Source organism: Oryctolagus cuniculus, chromosome 5, assembly GCF_051225735.1.
Source record: "Oryctolagus cuniculus isolate XC-2025 breed Fujian yellow rabbit chromosome 5, ASM5122573v1, whole genome shotgun sequence".
NCBI lineage: Eukaryota > Metazoa > Chordata > Mammalia > Lagomorpha > Leporidae > Oryctolagus > Oryctolagus cuniculus.
The window spans coordinates 153,589,800-153,605,993 of NC_142871.1; the positions used below are offsets into that span (position 1 = coordinate 153,589,800).

General features: G+C 43.1%; 2 protein-coding genes and 1 long non-coding RNA gene across 4 annotated transcripts; all 3 read left to right on the forward strand.

Moving 5' to 3' along the window:
- Positions 1 to 329: 329 nt before the first annotated feature.
- H1-4 (H1.4 linker histone, cluster member) lies at positions 330 to 1,970 on the forward strand. Of its 2 annotated transcripts, XM_089334384.1 has the most exons (2): positions 330 to 1,044; positions 1,730 to 1,970. In XM_089334384.1, exons 1-2 carry the CDS (start codon positions 389 to 391, stop codon positions 1,737 to 1,739), a joined length of 666 nt encoding a protein of 221 aa, XP_089190510.1. In that variant the 5' UTR covers positions 330 to 388; the 3' UTR covers positions 1,740 to 1,970. The 2 variants fall into 2 exon arrangements, with proteins under 2 accessions (XP_089190510.1, XP_089190511.1); XM_089334385.1 differs by lacking the exon at positions 1,730 to 1,970 and having other exon boundaries at positions 330 to 1,107.
- On the forward strand, positions 1,763 to 6,086 carry LOC100348835 (H1.4 linker histone, cluster member). The gene is made up of 2 exons (XM_070074853.2): positions 1,763 to 2,151; positions 5,720 to 6,086. Exon 1 carries the CDS (start codon positions 1,763 to 1,765, stop codon positions 2,141 to 2,143), a length of 381 nt encoding a protein of 126 aa, XP_069930954.2. The 3' UTR covers positions 2,144 to 2,151; positions 5,720 to 6,086.
- Positions 6,087 to 7,515: 1,429 nt separating this feature from the next.
- Positions 7,516 to 10,893, forward strand: LOC149126802 (uncharacterized). Its single transcript, XR_016234773.1, has 2 exons — positions 7,516 to 7,817; positions 8,980 to 10,893. It is a non-coding gene; the product is annotated as an uncharacterized LOC149126802 (long non-coding RNA).
- The last annotated feature ends 5,301 nt before the right edge of the window (positions 10,894 to 16,194 follow it).

Consider the following 16,194-nt stretch of genomic DNA (forward strand, 5'->3'; position numbering starts at 1 on the left):
TTTACGAAGAAAATAGAAAGTTTTGTTTCTTGGAGTTGAAATTTGCCGAGCACGGCGGGAAATATGGCCAGTTTTTGGCACAAGGTGATGCGCTTTCCGCATTATTTGAGCTCTGCGTGAAGCCCGAGACTTCGGGGATCATTATCTGTGGAAAACCGAGCGATTCGGTGTGGAGAATTTTGATATTTTTGGGTTTTTTTGAGGTGTAACAAACACAACTCGGGATCCGAGAGGACACTCTGCGGCTGCCAGCGAGGCGGGCTGGACAGCGCACCAATCACGGCGCAGCTCCGCCCTATATAAACGCGCGGGCGCAGCGCCGCGGCCCGAGTCCCGGCCAGTGCCTCCGCTTCCGGCTCGAAGTGCTCTCCCCACGCCCGCCCTCAGTATGTCCGAGACTGCGCCCGCCGCGCCCGCCGCTCCGGCCCCCGCCGAGAAGACGCCCGTGAAGAAGAAGGCCCGCAAGTCGGCGGGCGCCGCCAAGCGCAAGGCGTCCGGGCCCCCGGTGTCCGAGCTGATCACCAAGGCCGTGGCCGCCTCCAAGGAGCGCAGCGGGGTGTCGCTGGCCGCGCTCAAGAAGGCGCTGGCGGCCGCCGGCTACGACGTGGAGAAGAACAACAGCCGCATCAAGCTGGGCCTCAAGAGCCTGGTGAGCAAGGGCACCCTGGTGCAGACCAAGGGCACCGGCGCCTCGGGCTCCTTCAAGCTCAACAAGAAGGCGGCGGCCGGCGAGGCCAAGCCCAAGCCCAAGAAGGCGGGCGCCGCCAAGCCCAAGAAGCCCGCCGGGGCGGCCAAGAAGCCCAAGAAGGCGACGGGCGCCGCCACCCCGAAGAAGGGCGCCAAGAAGACCCCGAAGAAGGCCAAGAAGCCGGCTGCAGCTGCAGGGGCCAAGAAAGCAAAGAGCCCGAAAAAGGCTAAGGCCGCCAAGCCCAAGAAGGCGCCCAAGAGCCCCGCCAAGGCCAAAGCTGTGAAGCCCAAGGCGGCCAAGCCTAAGGCTGCTAAGCCCAAAACAGCTAAGCCCAAGAAGGCGCCCGCCAAGAAGAAGTAAGTTCCTTTGGCCAACTGCTTAGCTGAACACAACCCAAAGGCTCTTTTCAGAGCCACCCATGGATCTCCGGGAAAGAGCTGTGCACGCTGGGGGGCGTGGCCAGGGCGCGGCGCCGGCGGGGGTGACTTGGGCGGGGGGCGGTGCTGCCGTGCGGGCCACTGGGGTCTGGTGCGTGCGGAGCGCGGCTGATGGGGTTGCGAGCTGCTGTCCTGGCACGGGTCTATTCAAAGGACCCTCGCTGAGGGGCGAGGTTTAGGGAGCTGAAAGCTCCGTTTCGGTGGCAAGTGGCGCAGGGCAAGCTTACACGGAAAATCAACCTGCACAGTACCCAATATTTCGCTTGATTGCTGCCCGCCCCATCAAACACGTAGAGCTGACTGAAGCTTAAGGCACTTACTCCCCCCTCAGCCACTAGAACTGCAAACCGGGTGTAGGAAGTCATAAAGGCTGGGACAGGGGTATTTATAGGAGCCGTGTGTAGTTTAGCCTGAGCTTTCTGATTGGGTTAAAGTAAAGCAGCAAGACAGCCAATGGGGAGAGCCGGCTCTGAAGTGCTGCTTGTATTCGTGTTTGTGACGACACAGTTAACATTGACCCAATCACAAGCGAAGCCTCCCTAGCCTTATTTGAATACCGCAGCTATAAGTGACTGTGGCTTCCTGGAGTTCGTTATTTTCGCAGGTGTTTGTGATTGCAGTGGTCATTAGTATTATCATGCCTGAGCCCGCGAAGTCGGCCCCGGTCCCGAAAAAGGGCTCCAAGAAGGCGGTGACCAAGGCGCAGAAGAAGGACGGCAAGAAGCGCAAGCGCAGCCGCAAGGAGAGCTACTCGGTCTACGTGTACAAGGTGCTCAAGCAGGTGCACCCCGACACCGGCATCTCGTCCAAGGCCATGGGCATCATGAACTCGTTCGTCAACGACATCTTCGAGCGCATCGCCGGCGAGGCCTCGCGCCTGGCGCACTACAACAAGCGCTCCACCATCACGTCGCGCGAGATCCAGACGGCCGTGCGCCTGCTGCTGCCTGGTGAGCTGGCCAAGCACGCCGTGTCCGAGGGCACCAAGGCCGTCACCAAGTACACCAGCTCCAAGTGAGCTTCCAAGTAAGCGTTTTACACCTTAACTCCAAAGGCTCTTTTCAGAGCCACGCATGCTTTCAATAAATGAGTTGTAATCCTCAATTTTATATTTCTCATACCAGGTTTAAATTCATGCTACCACTGATTAGTTTACGTCAATACTGTGTAAAAGATACATGTAAGTAAATAACAAAATACCAGACACTGAACGTTCCCTATCGCAAATTCTACCTAACCATTGTCTCAATACCACAGAACTGTGTATAGAAACGAGTAAGAACTGAAAGACTAAATTGACAGCTGTTTCCCGGTACAAGCTTCCCAAGTTGACCCTAATGCTGGTCTGCGACTCTGCTGTTTGCTCTGAGCACTGAAGAAAGTGCTCTCCCAAAGCCACCTCGTTTTGCTCAAATCCTCTCCGTTAAATTTTGGTCATTTGGGTATGTAATACTGAATGATTTCCAAAGACAATGTTTTTGCGCAGAAGTGCCAGCTAGATTTTCTGGTTTGACTGCTTTGTAATTGAGCCAACTTTTGAGACTGCTCAGGCAGGTTGGGCGAGAGAAATGGTGGATCTTACATTGTAGTTAAACGGCCCCCAGAGGAAAGTGAGCAATCTTTGAGAAGCCTTCAAAATTGCTTAATTACTGTACCTTTGTCAGAAGGCCTTATTTATAGCCTTTTGGCAACATCCAAAGGGGAGGCACCCAATAACCCATCCATTTTAAGGTGTTTGCCTGCAAATGGGCAAGTCTCATCTCCTCTGAGGCCCTTTCTCAATGTGGTTTGCACATTCCTGTCTGTGTGTCCTGAGTGCCTAGGTACAGAGGAAAACAAAGGATGATAAACCCCTTTGCCCCAAAGGATGATGGTATAGCTTTCACTGCTGGGAAATGGATGATTGAGGGGGAAATCCAGGAAAGGGGACTGGTGGGAGCTGGTGGGGAATGGCCTAGAGGAAGGGATGCTGAGCTTGGGGGTAGGGAATCCCACTGGTTGAAGGAGGAATGAATTTAGAAATCCTGGTATCCTCATCTCCACAAATGTAGATTCATGGATTACAAGGCTAGCTCTTCCATAAGGCAACATTGGTACCGGTACCTGGATGGACAAATAAAAGTCTTCATAATTATTGTAATTCTTAAAAGCACTAAAAAGTGGCTGAAAGTAAGGAACTGAGGCCCACAGACTTGCCTATGTGAAACCCTAGCACTACAGCTGGCTTTGACCTAAACGCGAGTTAAGGCTTTCCAGGTATTACATGGAGCCTGACCATGGTGTAGTGGCTGACAAATCTTGACCACTGAAACAGACACCAGGCCACAAGCAGGTCCTCAGGTAGAGTGAACCAGAAACATCCATGCACACACAGTCCCATGGTTGCTTGCAGAGATTCTGCCACTGAGATCTGGACTGTAAGCCAGTCTAAACTTAGTTATTTCCAGCATTCATACCACAAGAAATCTAAAATATCCAAGCTGAAAATTTAATTTAGCACTATTCCACATTGGTTATGTGTGCTTGAACACCTGGTAGAAGCAAATACAAATGGAGGAACAAGTTCCAGTTTAGGCCTCAGAAAATCTCACAGATAAGACATCAAAGAAAAACACATAAGCAGCTTCACAATTAAAATTAACCATACCATAAAATAAGGAAGAATAAACAAGAACAATGAGCAAATAGCAACAAAAGGAGTAAAAAGAAGAAATTAACAGATACAGACTTCCAATGACCTACTTCAACCTCTTAAAAACTTTTCAAAACATGTTGAGGGACTAAAAATACAAGGAATGACCACACAAGGTGTGAAGAAAGAACCAAATAGAAATTCTAGGAAACAAGTATTTATATAAAATGATAATGCAGAATTAAAAGTAAAAGCTTACTGGTTGGGTTTAGCAGCCAATTTGATCTCGGCAGAAGAAATTTAGTTGTGTAACTAGATATTAAGCAATTACCAAAATGCAGAAAAATAAATGTGAAAGTAGCTCTAAGAGATCTGGAATTCATAGTAAAGTAATCTGACATGGATGTAATAGTTTCAGGGCAAGCAGAGAGGATGATGCATATGTGAGATTTTAAAAGATCATGTCTGAAAATTTCCTAAAATTGGTGGATTTACTCATATACTTAAAAATAAGTTTAAAATGATACTGAAAGTTCCCCATATGACTCTGAATTAAGCTCTGTAAAATTATGTGACTTTATCGAGTTGTGCTTTCTGTTCCATGACAGATTGTGCCTGATTGATGCATTGTTTCAAAGTCTGAGTGTGGGAGGATAATTGGGCAATTGGTTATTTGTAGATATTTTTCTATTTATCTGCCTTCACCAGCTTTGATTCTAATAAGCAGTTGATCATCGGTCTTGATCTTCATTGCATATAATACTATTGTTAGCAAATAAAAAAGTTTGATATTACTTCCAGCAACTATTAGTTGCTTTTATCATCTTTTGTTAGCTACAATCAAATGACACATCCTATTAGACATGATAGCAGGCATCATTATCTTGTTCCTTTTTTTCATAGCAATGGCTTTGGTAGTTCATGATTTATAGTATTTGTGTGTGTGGGTTTTATTGTGTTGATATAATTTTCCTCTAACTCTTTTTGGAATGTGGTAAAATCATGTGCTTTTCTCCTTTTAACATGCTGCAATGAAGTGTAGACAGATTTCTTAATGTTGATTCATACTTACATCCCTAGGCCAAATCTTAGATGGTCATGTTGCATTATTATTTTATTTTTATGGCTAGAGAAATGTTAATTTTTTGCATACTTTTTTCTCCACTTCTAATTATATTTAAAAAAAATTTTAAGAGTTTCTGTTTTAGATTTACCTCTTTCTGATTTTTTTTTTTTTTAATTAATACTAAGTTCAGAAACTTTGGTGTGCTTCTCAATCTCTGTGTAGTCATCTATCACAAAACAGTCTGGACACAAAGCTTGTCAGGACTCCACATGTATTCTCATTTCTCATTGCGTTTGAAATGCGCTTATATTTGGCTCCTTGTGTCCGCCCCCTTGGCTGCTTTTAATGTGTATTCTTGTGCTTTAATAAAGTATAACCTGGAGTATAATAGATTTTTAGTTAATTCTATAAGTCAGTCTAGAAATTTTCACATCTGAAGCTGGTTTTGGAGAGCCCTGAACTCTGCAGTTGGCGTTAAATGTTAGAGCTCTTCTGTAACTTCACAGTATGTAACAATGACATTAATATGCTATGTTTTATTATTCAACAAACTAGGTAAATATTTTGCCTAATTTAATGCGTTTGGTGGTCTCCATATGAGCCAAACTCCACTGCCTGCAGATTTCCAAAAAGTATGAGAAACACTTGCATAGGCCTTAGTGAATGACAAAGAAAGATGGAAGCAATTAGGGATATCTCTTGACTAAGCATGTTTGAACCATTATCTTTTAATTCTAATAATGACTGAGGCATAGGTAGCAACACTGGAGCAGAGATTCCAGATAGTTTAATATATAAACACTTGTAAAAAAATAAAAAAACCTCTTCTTTGTTTAGAAAACAGTAATGCTGACGCAAAATGCCACCTAACACATCCTTTTTGTTTCTTTAATCAGGGGAGAGATACGAATGCAGAGAAGAAATGAATGCATAAAGTGACTGAAAATATCAATCTGTATATAGAAGTTATGAAGTATGAAAATTCTGATCTGCCTAAGAATGATTGACTAGTGTGTATATTTCACCCAAACTCAACCTGTCCTGCTTTGCTGCACTTTGATCCATCAAAAGAGCATAACCTGAGTGGAACATATTAAACAGTTTTAGCTTATTTGTTTTCTTGTCTAAGTTATAAAAATAGAATTTAATTCTGTTTCAGGCCTACTTATTTACCATAGACTACTTTTGCTAGGAAAAGTCTGAATTAGATGCTGGAGGTCTGTAAATGAAATATTATGATTAATAAAATCTGGAAAATTGGAATTCTGTATTTTTTTAAATCAGGTTTTTATTGCATTATTAAAATTTCACAAATTAGACCTACACTCTGGCTTCTTGTTTCAGTAGCTGGACAACTTACAGATCTTACTCATCAGCCCGTTGAACTGTTCCTTTTACAGAGACAGATACCAAAACTTTTCTGAAATCCTTTTTAACTGATGTTGCCTGTTGGATTGAAACAGCGGAATTTCAAACAAGCCAATGTCACTTCCTTCAAAGATTAACTCATCTTTCTGGGCTGGAGACACTAAACAAGCAACACTTGGTCTCAACCAGACCCTACAGATACACTTTCCACCCAAGGAAGTTTGTATTTCCACAAGAGATCCAGTCCCCTGGAGTTAAGCACGTTGCCGGGAAGTGAGGGGGCACAGACCGCACCTGGGAATGAATGCTAAGCCCAGAGTAACCCCCTTGGCTGCAGGCTGCACATCACTGCAGGCGGTGTGAACAGCTGCCCTTCCTTCCTTTGCCCCATTGGTCAGTCCCGATCCTCTTCTTTTTCTGAGACTGGGTTCTACAATGACATGAGTGAGGTTGTTCTGCAGGGTACCTCGAGGACCCTTGACAGTAATTGTCCTTGCAAACTGACATGGACATTTTCTTGCACGTTGACACAGTCTGCTTGCTGAGAATGGTCTTCAGCATTCTCATACTTCATACAGCAAGAAAAGAAAAAGACTATTCACTGGCATCTACCTGTTTCCATATCCGTCTTTATACCTACCTACCCACCAACATACATATCTACTTACCTGCTTTTGTGTCATCTTCCTCACATATTTTGGTTTTGGAAGAAAACAGAAACGTAGTTTGGCATAGCTGCCATTTGAGAAGTTACACCTTACATGTGAATTAAGGTGAATACAATATTTTGGAACAGTCGCAAACTTGAGTTTGCATCAAAATCACCTGACAGATTTTTTTAGAAACAGATTTTTGGGAGTTAACTGCATAGTTTCTGATCTGCTAAATCTGGAATAGTATCTGATAATTCGCATGTCTAAATTACCCAAGGGGATGCTGCTACTGCTTGCTGATCGGGGCACCATCGTTGAGGAATTTGATTTGAAACGGGAACTGATTTGAAACGATGTTACAAATAGTCACCCAAGCGCCCCAAATCACAAAGGTGAGAGGTCCTGAAAAGGCAGAGGGTGCTTTGTTCCGGGTGTGGCTACGAAGGAGCCAGAAACGAATCCCCCTCCTCCATGCCAGCTCTCCGTGGCCTCTGCGGCCACGCCCCTCCACACCTGCCACGCCCACTCCCCAAACCCCATCCCTCCACAGCCCCCACAAAAGGGCTCTCCTGCCACGCCCCCTCCGTCTGACGCCAGAGCCCATGTTCCGCCCGCGCCTTGCTCAGCCGCTCCGGCTCCCCATTGGGCAGCCCGTGAGATGACGTCATCGCGTCGCCCGCGCCCGGAAGTGGCGAGTGGCTGCCGCATTATGAGGTCTCTCTGTAGGCGGTCTCCGGGTGTTTGGAGCCTCTAAACAAGCGGCTCTGGTCATTTACAGTTGAAAGTCGATGCTCGAGACGTTTGAGGACCGAGAAGCGGGGAAACAGCCTTACCTGACCTCTTGACTTCTCGCTGTTTTTGAGTGAGGAAGCAAGAAGAAAAGTTCAGTTTCAGTCTCCCAGCGTCGCCTGTTTCTTGGGCATCTGCGAAAAAAAACCTTGCTGCTCATAGGTCATCTCGTGTGAGGATTCATGTATGTGAATGTGTATAATTTTTATTTCCTAGTTATATATATATATTTAAAGATTTTATTGAGGGACAGCGAGAAAGGTCTTCCATCTGGCTGGGTCACTAAGCAAATGGCCGCAACGGCCAGGGCTGCGCCAATCCGAAGCCAGGATCCAGGAGCTAATTCCAGGTCTCCCATGCGGGTGCAGGGGCTCAAGGACTTGGGCCATCTTCCACTGCCATCCCAGGCCATTAGCAGGAGGCTGGATGCAGCCTTTATGGGAACCGGCGCCCATATGGGATGCCGGCACTGCAGGAGGAGGCTTAGCCCTCTATGCCACAGGCCGGCCCCTCCTAGTTATATTTTAACATTTCATCTTCAGGTGCACACAGAATCCATATCCAGTGATCCGGGAGGCACAGTGCATAGGGCCCTCAGTTATTGTAGAAGCTCATAAAAATTGTAATTTCCTGTAAAAGGAGAAGAATAAAAAGAACCATATGGGTAGAAGAAAAAAATAGGTATTACTTTTTATGTAATGTAGTGTTGTTATTGATCTTATTTTAATAGAGGAAGGAACCCACAAAGGCAAAATGCCTAGAGGCCAAGAAAGACAATACCCCTGAAAATGAGTGGAGCCACCCCTTCAGAGTTATTTTTATTTACATTTTAAAACTAAACACCCAGAGCTTTTTAAATGTTAACTCATTTAATCCTCATAGCAGCTACGCCCTGTATCTCCGTTTTGCCCAGTGTCATACAGATGATAAACAGCAGAGGGCACCCTGACCCAAGCAGAATTAGCTCCGGGGTCCCTTCCATTAAGGGATGCACTGAAAGTGCTATCTCTTGGTAAGTCTTAGAAATTGATGTAGATAACCACAAATTAAAGCAGAAATAACCAAGAGCTTGCTTTTCACAAATCGGTGAGATTTCCACTGTTCTCTCCCTAGTAATTGCGCTGCTCTCTGCTGTTACACACACCCACTCAACCTCCATCTCCCGTTTTCAGGGATGTGTCTCTTAGGCTTCACCGCCCTGGTACCCTATATGCAGGCCGAGCCCCCATGCTCTGCATTGAAGGTATTCAGCAACGATAAATCAACCAGATTTCTTTAGCAAACAGTGGGAGTTGAACCTTGGGCCGGAAAATATTTTAACATACTCGTTCCCTTCACTCCCCAAGATACAGGGACTGGGTCCCAAAGACACGAAGCAACCAGTGACGAGCTCTCTGTAGCAATTAGTGTTGGTGGAAGAGGCTCTCAGGAAATAGCAAAGACGCCTGCTGCAAACTGCTGCCTGCACCTGGACCACTGCCACACTGGCTGTCGCGCGTGTGCATACGTCTCGATGTACTGTCAAGGCCCACCACTCTTTCTTTTTTTCTTTTAAGATTTTATTTACTTGAGACTTCAAGTTGCAGACAGAGAGAGAGAGAGAGAGAGAGAGAGAGAAAGGTCTTCCGTCCTGTGGTTCACTCCCCAAATGGCCACAATGGCTAGTCCCACAGGCAGAGGCAGAGGCTACCGCCCCACAGCGCTGGCCCCTCTTTTTTGTGCTAAATTTTATTGTATTCTTGAAATAACGTCTGTATAATATACTGTTACATATTTTTAGTACCATAGCTCTTGGATTTCCACATTCTTGCATTTTAAATGGCTTTTTTAAAAGGTACATGTTCACATAGTGAGATGGGATAGTTTTCTTTCTTTTCTGTTTTTTTAATTTTTTGTACTGTTCTCCAGTTAGCTATTAACATTATGCAGTTTTAAAATTGTTCAAGAGAGCCATTTTCTGTTGAAACAGTTTCTCTAAAACAGGGGTCATTAATTCTTAAAATTCACTAAAACTTGTAAAGTCCATCTGAGTTTGGCATCCTTTGGGTTAATGAGTATAAGAGATTTTTAATTGTCTATCCTAGTTCCTTAATCATATTTGTGTTCCATATGTCAATTTTCTTACATTTTCTTGAAAATTATAATTTTTTCTAAGTTTAATTTTTTTCTAAAAGTTATCTATAACATTCTCTGGTGATTTTTTTGTCTTCCTTTCCATAATTACTTTCTTTTCAATATCAGTATTGCTTATTTTTAAAAAGAGTTATTTATTTATTTATTTGAGACACAGAGAGAGAGAGAGAGGAGGAGAGTCAGAGAAGAGCGAGATCTTCCATCTCCTAGTTCACTCTGCAAATGCCTGCCACAGCAGTGCTGACCATGCCAAAGCTAGGAACCTATCAAGTCTCCTACATGTGTGACATGGACTCCAGCACTTGGACCATCATCCACTGCTTCCCAAGGTCCATTAGCAGGAAGCTGGATGTGGGTGTCACTGTGCCACAATGCCTGCCCAACATCAATGTTCCTGTAACATCCTCACTGCCGTGCACAAGCACACCCAATTTTTTTTCAAAGAACAAGTTTTTGATTTATGGATCATCTCCATGTTCAATTTTGTTCCTTTAAAATTTCTTTTCTTTCAGTTATTTCAACTTTCTTATTTTAGCTTCTTTTGTTGTATATCTATTTTATATATATTCATTGTTTATTGTCCCTTTATGTATGCATTTATATTATATATGTTCCTTAATATATGCATTTAATATTATATATGTATACATACATATATAAAGTGCCACTTCAGATACATCTTGCAATTTTCATATATATTATATTAAAAATGTTTCTTTCAAAATATTACATAATTTCCTATCCATTTTTCAATTTAATCCATAGTGTTTATGGATGTGATTTTTAGGTTCTAAGTATTTGGAGAGATTTTGTTGTTTTTACTATCTTCAAAAAAAATCACAATTTTTCTGTTGCTCTTCAATTAAAATATGATGAATGAGTGTAATATGTATGAAATTGATCCTTTGGTACATGTTGTAACACTTTCTGAAGCCTGGATTGATTTTCTGTAATTATCCAATGTGTGTTTTGAAAAAATTAGACGTTCTGTATGTTAAGTGAAGGAATCATGGATCACTTGTCTATTGTGTTATTCAAATAATCTGTAGCCATAAGCATCTTCCATTGTCTGTTATATGACTTCCTGAGAATAGTGTATTAAAGGGTTACCCTATAATTGTACATTTGAAATTCTCCTTCTAATTGTGCAGGTTATTGTCTCACACTGTCAAGGGTTCCATCATCTAGTGCATACCAGGCCCTGACTGTTACATCTTACTTTTGATGTTTCTTGTATCACTATGTTTATAGTTTTTTCATTTGCACATGTTGTTCTTTTGCATAGCTGCTTGTTTTGACATTTCCTGCTACTTGTTTATTATTCCACATCTCATTTATTTAAGCTTTAAGTAAAGAGCTCTTTGGTAGTCTCTGATAATTCAGTATCCAATATTCTTTGTCTGAGGGGGCAAGATGAGCAAGGCCCATATTTCTTGGGAACCCTGCCTCGTGTGCTGCTTGGTGACATTTATTACTATCTTATACTTGGACATCCCAAATCCCTGAGGGTGTGTCTGGCATGTAAGAGGTGCTCAGTCATTACATAATGAGTAATTAATGTAGATCTAGAGAATTCTGCTTCAAGTTGCTTCCTTTCAGAGAAATTTATGTTTGTCTTCACAATGCACTGGACAGAGGGGGCCACAGAGGGGGTGCCTGGGGGGCAGATACTGTGACCTGTGGCACTTGAGGCTCAGAACACTTTCATTACAAATCTCAGAATCTAGGTAAATCCATGCTTACATCCTTGGCGATAATTCCCTCTGCCCTCCCCTGCAGAGCCCAGTACAGACAGATAGGTTTTCTTCCCAGGAAACTGCTCAATTTTTTTTGTTTTGTTTTGTTTCCCCTCCAGTTTACACTTTCTCAGAAGACACTGGCTTTATGCTGGGTGTTTGTTCAATTTTTAGAGCCCAAAATTCTCTTCTCCAAAGCTCAAAATCCTGAGAACGGTATTTGGCTCAGGGAACTCTAAGCTGGAGAGTTTAGCACCTTAGTTTTGGCTCCTAGGTTCTCTTGACCCGAATGTTTCAGGAAATATCCCTTGGTTTTTTCTTAGCAGGGTAACAACATGCTGGTCCATGCGTTCCAGTTTCTCTAGTCCTCAAGCATTTCGCTTCAGAAGGACTTTCCAGAATAGCTTGTTTTCCACATTTCAATAGAAGTCCTTACAGTGTCATTCTCTTTCCTTAATACCTTTACCTTCAAATTCTATTGTATCTGATATTCACATTGCTATAGATGCATTTTCCTGGTAAACATTTCCCATGACTTTTTTCCCTTGTCATTATTCATTGTTACTTCCTATATTCATGCAAGATTTATTTTTAGACTCAAAAGAGGGAGCACTGGGGCTGGCGCTGTGGCTTAGCAAGTGAAGCTGCTCCACTTCCAATCCAGCTCTCTGCTGTGGCCTGGGAAAGCAGTAGCAGAGGCCCAAGTCCTTGGGCCCCTGCACTGGCATGGGAGCCTTGGAAGAAGCTCCTAGATCCTGGCTCCAGGCTTTGGATCAGCAAAGCTCCAGCGGTTGCCACCATGTGGGGAGTGAACCAGCAGATGGAAGACCTCTCTCTCTCTCTCTCTCTCTCTTTCTTTCTCTCTCTCTCTACCTCTTCTTATCTCTCTGTGTAACTCTGACTTTTAAATAAAAAAAGAAAAGAAAAGAACTATTAAGGCACATTTTTTGCATGCCTGATTTTTCTTTATTAAAACATAAAAAAGCATAAATAGGTAAAGTATTGAACATATTCCAGAACTGACATATGCCTTCTGAGAAAGGTGAAAAAACTTAAAAAACTTCCATCAGAATTACACAGCAAAAGGCCTTACAATACATTACATTTCAGTTCATATCCACGGATATTTTGGAATTGTATTTTATGTAAACCTGGGTGGGGGGACCCTGTTCTTGGATCTGGAGAGAATTTTTGTGGGGAAAAAGGTCTATCAGAGAAAGCTGCTTACTTATAAGCACATAAAAGTATTTAAAAAGATTCATTGAAAAATATAATTAAAAGATAAGTTTATGCTGGTGCAAAAATTTGAAATCCATTTTTTTTACTATCAATTTTATTAATCATTTTCCCTTAACTATATGATGACCTCTTATATGCCTGGGTTGCCTTTTTTTTTTTTTTACACCAAAATTAATTTTTTTTTTGACAGGCACAGTGGACAGTGAGAGAGACAGGTCTTCCTTTGCCATTGGTTCACCCTCCAATGGCTGCCATGGCTGGTGCACTGCACTGATCCGAAGGCAGGAGCCAGGTGCTTCTCCTGGTTTCCCATGGCGTGCAGGGCCCAAGCACTTGGGCCATCCTCCACTGCACTCCTGGGCCACAGCAGAGAGCTGGCCTGGAAGAGGGGCAACCGGGACAGAATCCGGCACCCCGACCGGGACTAGAACCCGGTGTGTCGGTGCCGCAGGCAGAGGATTAGCCTATTGAGCCGAGGCGCCAGCCTTAACTTATCTTTTTAATTCTATTTTCCATGATCTTCTTGGAGTAGACTCATAGTAGCCAATTTCATTTTTAAACTAACAATCTTGTGGTCTCCGTAATACCCTTCACCAGATTACTGCTGCCTCAGAAGACTTTCAAGCAGTTGGGATTCAGAGCTTTACCTGAACAAGTACCTTCCATGGTGTTCAGCGTATGTTGCTACACATAACATGTTTCACTAATTCCAGATTGCAGCAAAATAAGCACAATGTATTTAATACTTTACTTTCTTTCCATGAATTTCAGTCCCCGATTTTAACTGGTGATACTAACCTTGATCTGGGAACCAGCCATAATCGCAGGAACCCCCCTACCCTGTTCTGTTCCAAAATTGCTTCACTCAATTCACATTTGCTTCACCACAAATCTTCAGTGAGACTCATGGATGCTCCTGTTCATCCAGTGGGACAGGGTCTAACACAGTCCCTCCTAATTCCCACTTTTTTTTTTCCTTTTTTTAGAAAGCTTTTTTTTTAATAAATATAAATTTCATAGGTATAGCTTTTGGAATATAGCAGTTCTTCCCTCTCCATACCCTCCCTCCTACCCCACTCTCATCCCACCTCCTACCCCTCTCCCATCCCATTCTTCGTTAAGATTCATTTTTAATTGTCTTTTTAATTATCTTTGTATACAGATGACCAACCCTATACTAAGTAAAGATTTAAACAGTTTGCACCCACATAGACACACAAAGTATAAAGTACTGTTTGAAGACTAGTTTTACCTTTAGTTCTCATAGTAGAACTCATTAAGGACAGAGGTCCTACAGGGGGAGCAAGTGCACAGTGACTCCTGTTGTTGATTTAACAGTGGACACTCTTTATGATGTCAGTGATCACCTGAGGTCTTGTCATGAGCTGCCAAGGCTATGGAAGCCTTTTGAGTCCACAAACTCTGTCAGTACATTCCTTCATGAGTGATAAGCTGAACTGTATGTCCCCACTAATCAACAAGAATAAGATGCTCACTAACAAAACTGTAATTGTTCTCTTTCCCTCAGGCCCCTGCACTCTGCCCTATCTTCATCACGGCCCCTGGCAGGGTCCAGCTGAGCTGAGGCCAGTTTTCCCAAAACATACTCTCTGATCTCTTGCCATCCAGTCATGCCTCCTCCTCATCCCTTCTCCCCACACCCAACATCTAACCGTTTACACCCTTCCCTATTAAACAAAAATACTTTGGCCTAACCCTGGAGAAATGTGTGGATCTTACGCAACAATCATGTTCCTCAGGTTGTCACTCTTCAGTTGCTTTCTCTCATCAATGATAGTTTTGAATTAAATCCCTTACTGCCAAACCCGACTTTCTAATTTTTTTAATTTACTTGAGAGGCAAACAGACATAGACCAGGCTCCCACCTGTTGGCTTACTCTGCAAACGCTCCAAATGGCCGGAACTGGGTCCCACCAATGATGGGAGCCAGGGACTCTATGCAAGTCTCCATGTGGAAGGCAGATACCCAATTAATTGATCCATAACCATTGTCTCTTAGGCTGTGTGTCGTCAGGAGCTAGGATAAGTAATCAAACCCAGGCCCTCTGTCTGATGTGGGACACGGTGTTGTGGTGCCTGAGCTAGTGCAGAGGAGCACCCCACATTGATAGAATGTGGTGGTAGAGAGCCAGCTTGTGCTTAAAGCAACAGCGTTTATAAAGGCAAAAACCACAAGGAGGGGAGGGGGAACACGTGGTTGCTAGGGTCTAGCTGACCTAAAGCATATGAGAAACTATATCAGTTACAATCTTGAGAGCACCTATTACAGTCTTGACATTAGTCCAGGGTCCAACCTAAATCATATGTGGGACATAGACAAATGACAATCTTGACATTGATCCAGGTGCAGCCTATCTGTTTGAAGCTTGAGCAGTCATGCTAGGGGATTTCTATGTTTTGCCAGGCAGGATGAGGCATACTGTTATTATCTTAGTTTTAGACCATAGTTAGTTTCAGACCAGAGTCTCACAATGGGGGAAGGGGGTGCTTTCTCAAGTGCTCTAAAATGGAGTCCCTCTTGTCAGGGTGTCTTAAGCGGTATCAACCCACAACCAAATATCTGTATCCCTGGATTTCTTTTCTATTTGACACAACCTCTGGAAAACTGTGTCTCCCCTGTATCCTGTGTGTTTTACTGATATTAGGAGGTATGGAATGAACACTCTGGGACATTCCTCAGCGGTCTTTCGTGTTGTATAGTAACCAGTTTCATCTAGTCATGATTTGCAAATCTGCATCCATTGCTTTGTCTTGGAGAGCCACAATTTCAATTTTAGAAGCACAATAGTAGCTTCTAAAATTGGTTAAGCTTTGGAGAAATTGGTCAACTCTTACAGACAATGTTCTTGTTTTATTATTCATATTTGTCCTGCATTGGAAAGAAATCAGACTGAAGAGGCCTCATGTTCCCTTATAGGTATTGTGCCTTCTCACAGACTGACCATGTACATTTGTACAAATAAATGTATTTTTCAGAGCGAAATCTCACTGGAAAGCTGAAATCTGAGTCCAGGTGTAGAAAGCATCACACCTAAAATGAGTTCTTAGTGATTTGCCTCTCAATCAATGGTTTTTAATTTCACTCACAATGGAAATATATCAAATTCTCAACTATCAAATTGATAAGGAAATAGTAAAGGTAAAAAACTAACAAGTAAATAAAGGCAATGCTAATAAAAATAATAAAAAGAATGATCCTAGACAAAGAATTGAAAAGAGATATGACCTTTGTTTTATAATGCAATTCGCTCCTCTGCAGAAGGAGACCAAGGCAAATGTACCACCAGCTCCCTAGCACAGTTTCTCAACAATAACTGTGCATCCACATCACCTGGGGAATCTTGTTGGTCCAGACTCTGGGCTGGAGTATATGTTTCTCACCAGCTCCAGGACAACTTGCTGTTGGTGGTCCGGGCACCACAGTTTAAGTAG

Bases quoted from the DNA above. Each gene is read 5' to 3' on its own strand.
- H1-4 (XM_089334384.1), top strand. From the start codon at position 389: ATGTCCGAGACTGCGCCCGCCGCGCCCGCCGCTCCGGCCCCCGCCGAG.
- LOC100348835 (XM_070074853.2), top strand. From the start codon at position 1,763: ATGCCTGAGCCCGCGAAGTCGGCCCCGGTCCCGAAAAAGGGCTCCAAG.